Source organism: Pseudomyrmex gracilis, unplaced genomic scaffold, assembly GCF_002006095.1.
Source record: "Pseudomyrmex gracilis isolate BER0280 unplaced genomic scaffold, ASM200609v1 scaffold_1910, whole genome shotgun sequence".
NCBI classification, from domain to species: Eukaryota; Metazoa; Arthropoda; class Insecta; order Hymenoptera; family Formicidae; genus Pseudomyrmex; species Pseudomyrmex gracilis.
In genome coordinates this window covers 12,025-18,537 of record NW_018022494.1, presented here as the reverse complement: position 1 = coordinate 18,537, position 6,513 = coordinate 12,025, and the positions used below count along the sequence as shown (strand labels likewise).

Below are 6,513 nucleotides of genomic sequence, written 5' to 3'. Positions count from 1 at the left end.
ATATAAATTTAATAAATTAATTTTTTCAAAGATTAAAATTTTTTAAAAAAGTAAAATTTTAAAAACAAAAATCTTGAATTTGTGTATCAGAATCATATTGTATATCAGATTCAGTTTTGTCGGAACATTCACTTGATGAAATATCAAAACTGATATATTCGTCATCCGTTGTTGCAGAATGGACTGTTGGAGAGTCTAATAATTCAATAGTTTCTGGCGATAATGATTTGAGTGGTTTCTGTGGCAATTTTCTCACACTTGAAATATATGGATCAGAAGTGACCATCAGCCGGTTGAAAACATCTTCCATAGTTTTTTCTCGTGTGCACTTTCGTGAGAAATCTTCACGAAATCTTTTGATGTCTTTATTTCGTGCTTCTTGCGCCTCTTCTGAAAGTTGCCCAATTGGTAATAAAGCATGGGCTATTATTTCTGGCCCGTGAATTAAAAGTTTGTGCACTGAAATTGGCATGTAATACCATGGATATAAGTCGACATATAATCGCGCAGTTTCCACAGCATATTCTTGAAATTTGTCGCAATTAATATTATGACCACTTGAAATAGCCTGCAGAATTACATAAAACCGTTTGATTAAACATTCAGAGACACCTGTTATTATAGCAGATACACTGGAGTTTTCAAAAAAGCGGCGAGCTGTATTTCCGTCGTTGGTGCTTCCATAACCAGGCTTTGGACTATTGCTAATTAGCCCTAATTGCGATCGGAATCCTTTTTGAATTATTCGTTTGCGTTNTTCTACTTTTATTTTGTCCTTTTCAGTACGTGCTTGCCATTTCTTAACCGTGAGTTTGTACGATAAATGCAAACAGCATTCAAAGAAACGTATCCAGGCATGCAGTGTTGACATTCCAAACCGTAAATTAGTTTCATCAGTGATTTCTTTTTGCAGAATCACATCTATATTGTTCAATTCCTTGGATGTAGCTCCGCATAAATAACAACGTAGAGTAGATTTTGTGCCTGAAACTGCGTTGCAAACTTTATTATCAATCATCGTGAATGCCAGACTGTATTTAACCGAGACCTCCATTCCATGTATTTGTGNTATAAAAGGAACAAGTGACTTCGCTTGTTGTTCAATGTCATCGACTTTCTTTATTGTTGACTGAACATTCTCATGCAGAAACTGCAGTCTTATCGGTCTACAGAATCGAGGAGACGAATGTCTAGGATTCTTCCAGACAACAATTTCGGTGTTCGATTTCTGGTCCTTACAAACAAGCTGTAATGGCACAAGTGAGGTGAAAAACACATTTTCATCTGATATGCCGTCTGCGTTTAACTTTTGTTTGTAAACGCTTTGTCCAGAGCTTCCGTCACAACCCCACTTGCAAATCAAATACATATTCTTAACATTCTCCGTGGTTAAAGTACCAATCACTCCCTTTTGAAGAAACAAAATACGATTTATTGTATGATCTAATAAAACCTGCAATTTTACTTCTGCACTAATCTCTGTGATCGTAATGCTCGTACGAAGTGGATAACAACGCTTTTTTGCTCTTAATGTTTTATTGTAAGATGGATACAATTTACAGTAATTCTCCTTGCCTACTTTTCTTATTCCCTGGTAAGTACGTTTCGAGAACTTATATTCAACCAGGACTGAAAGTGCTTCATCATCAGTCAATGTTNTTTCAACTCGTGATGTATAAGCTGTTATATATTTTGAAGCTCTTGTAGGGGTTGTCAATGTTATATCCTTAAGAATTTTTGAAGCTTCGCATTGCTTTGATGAGCGAAGGCTCATTTGAGTAACGTATACTAACTCCTCAGTAGTGCTTGATGTTCGGAGTTCTTCAGTTTTTCTGCGTTTAGATCGATCGCTCATTGCAGAAAATTCTAAGAATGGGCGACCTTGCTGCTTTAATTGCGATGACAGAATTTTGTTGTCGTAAAATGGGATTTGTATTAATCCAGACAGCCAATCTTTATATTTTTTCTTAAATGTCTTCTCGTGTCTGTTGCTGCTATGCCACATTGTTCTNATAGTATGGAAAAGTTTAGTGAGAGTAGACTTTACATCTTCATGTATGACTACACTTCGGTTCNTTTTGTTTGTCCACGCAGTTTCCAAAATCTCAATTTGTTTGGATAAGCCATTCTTCAAATGATTTCGTATTATCATGAATAGTTNGTCTTTGCTGCATATAATAACGTTACTGTTCGATCCTATAATGAAATTATTCACTGTCAATATAATGTTTTCATAAAAAATTATTGTAGTTTTAAAAGTTATCTCNTCGTCTTCAGTTACTTAAGAACATTAAAATAAACTTTAATGTGCATTTGCACAGTTATTTAAATGTATAAAAATATGTATTAGACATTATTTATTAGAAATATTATTGGAAATTATTTTAATTCTTTAAAAATTATTGAAATTATATAAATTATATTTTATAACAAATAAAATTTACATTTTTGACATAAAAAAATTATTAACTTAAAAAATTCACTTCTATGCAAAAGATTAAAATGACGTATAAAGTATATCAAACAAAAAAAATATTTCATAAGTGTGACGCAGAGTTTTATCGTTTTGTCTCCTTATCTCGAGCCAAAAAAAGAGAGTCATTCCAAAACTAGTGGAAGGTCCATTCTATACGACACGACCATACTCACATAATAAAAGACCTTGGGGTCGAATTTAGGCAGGGGCTAAATGAGCTACAACCCAGGGCGGCAGAATGTAAGAGCGCCAGAATCGGGAAAAAATCCTACATTTAATACTTCTAATCAACTAAAAATCGAACAAAAAAAAGATCAGCAAATAAAAAAGTAGAAGTAAGCGAAATGACGAGATTTTAAGAAGCGTAGCTATTACTTTTTAGCCCTAAGCGGCAAATATCTAAATCCGACCCTGAATTTGATCTGTTGGCATGTTTGCAGGAAAGCGACCGTTACGAACAGCGCGACGCGCTCGTACATAAACATGTCGCANTTCTCCAAAAGCAGGTAAAAGCAGCTATATTAATAATGATTCAAAAGAGGAAAGTATACACTACAAACTGATATTAATAAGATGTCGGAATATGATGGAATATATAACTATTTGGTTACTTGAAAATTTAATTCTTTCAAAATATATCATTTTTTAAAGACTAAGATTCAATCCAAAAACTATATTAGTACTACATAAAAAAAAAATTGTTGATATTATTTTTTATTGCACATACCCCCAGGAATGGAATCCATTTTACAAAACTTGATTTCCAGCCTCTGTTTTCGAAATATAAAGACAAAACCACGCAACTAAAATCGTCGTTATTTTTGGCTGTCACGACTGTTCCGTGCGAAGAGCAACTTTGAACTGAACCTGAATTTCAGGTATACGAGATATAACACTAGGGTTTGCATCATGTAGTGGGGAATTTAGTCCTTTTCCCAAAACAATAATAACATTTTTAAAAATGTGAAATTCATTTTTTTATTTTTGGCCAGTTTTCGGGATTTTGGACCACTGTGCGCCGTCAGGGCCAGGCGCGGTGTTTTTCCGCGTCATCCGACAAACGGCCCGACGAAGTTCCTTCTCCGTGANGACAAAACCACGCAACTAAAATCGTCGTTATTTTTGGCTGTCACGACTGTTCCGTGCGAAGAGCAACTTTGAACTGAACCTGAATTTCAGGTATACGAGATATAACACTAGGGTTTGCATCATGTAGTGGGGAATTTAGTCCTTTTCCCAAAACAATAATAACATTTTTAAAAATGTGAAATTCATTTTTTTATTTTTGGCCAGTTTTCGGGATTTTGGACCACTGTGCGCCGTCAGGGCCAGGCGCGGTGTTTTTCCGCGTCATCCGACAAACGGCCCGACGAAGTTCCTTCTCCGTGANCCCCAATTTATTGGACCACTCTACCGGTTGGTCTAACTCAGGCTCCTAGGAGNGCCGATTGCTCCTCCCATCCGGGAAAAGGGTAGACACGATCCTCTCCAGTAGCTGGGGGTCAAGACTCTCAGTGATCGGCGGAATCCATGGGCGCAGTTTGCTCATTACCAACCGGATCCCATGGATCCGCATCGATTGTTTCAAAGAGCTCATCCCACGCCTTGGACTTTGCCTTAGCTACGGACGTACGCAGGGCTTTGCGCGCATCGCGATAGCCCTCGTACGCCTTTGCTGCTTGCACAACTACGTCGCCAATCTTCCGGCGACGGGCGCGGGTATACCGGTTTCTGGCACGGACGCACTCAATCCGAAGATTGGCTATTTTTTTTCCGTCCACCAGTACACCGACCTCCGATTTGGTGGTCCGCGGGATCGCGGCATGGCCGCTTTGCAGATCATCGCGAGAGTTTCCCGGAACCACCAAAGTTCTGCTCGGAGGTCCGTGGCTCGGCCGGTGGAGCTGGCCAAGCCGCGACCTGAGCAGTGGCGGACAGGATCCGTGGGTCCAGTTGTTTAAGGACCCACCCCTGGAAACGGGGTTTCTGTCTCACCCCATGGCGACCCCGGGGTTGATCAGGGAGCGGGGAAACCCTCATCGTTATGTAACAATGATCAGAGAGGGTCCAAATCATCCCTGACCTTCCACTCGGACACACGACGCACGGCGGACGGAAAAATAAAGGTCACATCGACAATAGACCCCCTGTTGCGTCAAACGCACGTGTATTGTGTGCCCTCGTTCAGTACAACGAGACTGCAGGCCGCCATGCAACCTTCGACAGCCCTTCCTCGAGCGTCGGTCCTGGGGGAGCCTCAAGTCTCGGACTTGNAGTTAAAGTCCCCCAGGACTAGCAATGGGCGGGCTTGGTAGCGGCGCACCACCCTTTCGAGCTCGCCTAAGTACGCTTCGAAATCTTGAAAGAGTCTCGTGGGTGAGAAATAACCCCTCAATACGACCAGTTCCTCTCACTCAGCTGTTACATACCCTTCTCCTCTCTCCAGAGGGGAGAAGACGGACTCAGCTCTCGATCCCCACCAATAATATAGTGCCACCGAGCCGTCCTCCGACCCCAGCTATGATGAGTGATCAGGGACGGAGTAGGGCTCGGCCACGACAGCAAGAGCTCCCCCCAGCTCCGCGAGACTTTGGGTCATTAGATCCTGGGCCCCGCGGGCGTGGTTGAGGTTTCCTTGGAATAGGAGAGCCATTACGACACCGTCCACTGCCTCCTCCTCCTGGGTATTACTCGGAAGAGGGGATGCTGCCATCCTTTCACTCTCCGCCGGGGTGCATTGCACCACGGCGGGGGTTTCCACTTGAGTGGGCTGGGTACCACCCCGTGCAGCGGTCTTGGTGTCCCGCTTGTTGTTGCGGGGGGCCGGAGTGCACGCTTTGCTGCCCAAGCGGTGGTTTGCCGGGCGACCAAGGTCCGCGCACAGCGGACATTTAGGTGCCGACGTGCACGTCGACACTCTATGGTCCTGACCACCGCATTGGTAACACCGACCCCTCTTATCCTCCCCCGGCGCGGTATATGTGCACGTTGCAACAACGTGCCCTCGCCGGAGGCACTTGTGGCATTAGAGAGGTCTCCGCTCCAATACCTCTACGGGTGCGCGTACTCAACCCACGTGCAATGCTCCGGCCGCCACAATCTTCCGTGCCGCGGCTACNGGGCATTGCATCCATGCGGTGGACAGTCCGCTAGAGAAAACGCGAGCTCGGCCGACCTTTACGTCGGTCGACCGACAACTCCCGGCGGATGCTACTGCATTCTTAATCTCTTCAGGGGAGATAGACTCATCAAGGCCCTTGATCTTGACCTCTACCGTCTTGATTGGCCTGGTGAGTCTAGCCCCTTTTTCTGCAACCAGGGGAGACATCGCGGCGTAAAGCTGATCTGCTTTAGCCTCACTGTCCTTCCCTGGGACCTCAATGATGAGGCCCCCAGTAATCGCCTTTCTTAGGCAAATATCTGTGATGCCGCAGTCCGTGAGAATAATTTTACTCCGCACATACGACATCACATCCTTTAGTTCTTCCGCACCAGGCTCCGCTGAANCAGTAAGAACAATGGCCGCCGAGCGGGGTGCTTCCCTACTTTAGAGAGGTGGCGACCTGCGTCCCGCCCCGACTGAGTCTGTCCCTTAGCCCCTTTCATGGTACCGGACGCCGCACAGTGGACCGAATCAGTGGACATGGGCTAAAAACTGAAGTAGTAATATATAAAAGAAAAAAACAGGTCTCTTAAACGAGCAATGTAGGAACTTTATTAACAAAAATCCGCAATATAAATATCAACAAGAAATAATAAATAAACGTTTTGACCCTACTTGAGTCCTCTTCAGTATAAATAAGTCAAAGATGTCACAAATCTTCCCGTTGGAAATAAAAAGAACGAATTGATCCGTGAATTCATCAAAGACACAGAATTCAACATAAAAAATTATGATATTAGAATGAAATCAAAAATTAGTAAAAAATTATGATATTAAAATGAAATCAAAAATTAGAAATATGGTGATTCCGAGATTGCAGTGTTTTTTTCGTAGGGAATTTTCTGTACCGGGGTGCGATGGAGAAATGATCGAA

At 42.7% G+C, this 6,513-nt stretch overlaps 1 protein-coding gene across 1 annotated transcript; it reads right to left on the bottom strand.

The window, feature by feature from the left end:
* Window positions 1–5,543: 5,543 nt before the first annotated feature.
* Window positions 5,544–5,945, bottom strand: LOC109862520. Its single transcript, XM_020442593.1, has one exon. It carries the CDS (start codon window positions 5,943–5,945, stop codon window positions 5,544–5,546), a length of 402 nt encoding a protein of 133 aa, XP_020298182.1.
* Window positions 5,946–6,513: the final 568 nt, after the last annotated feature.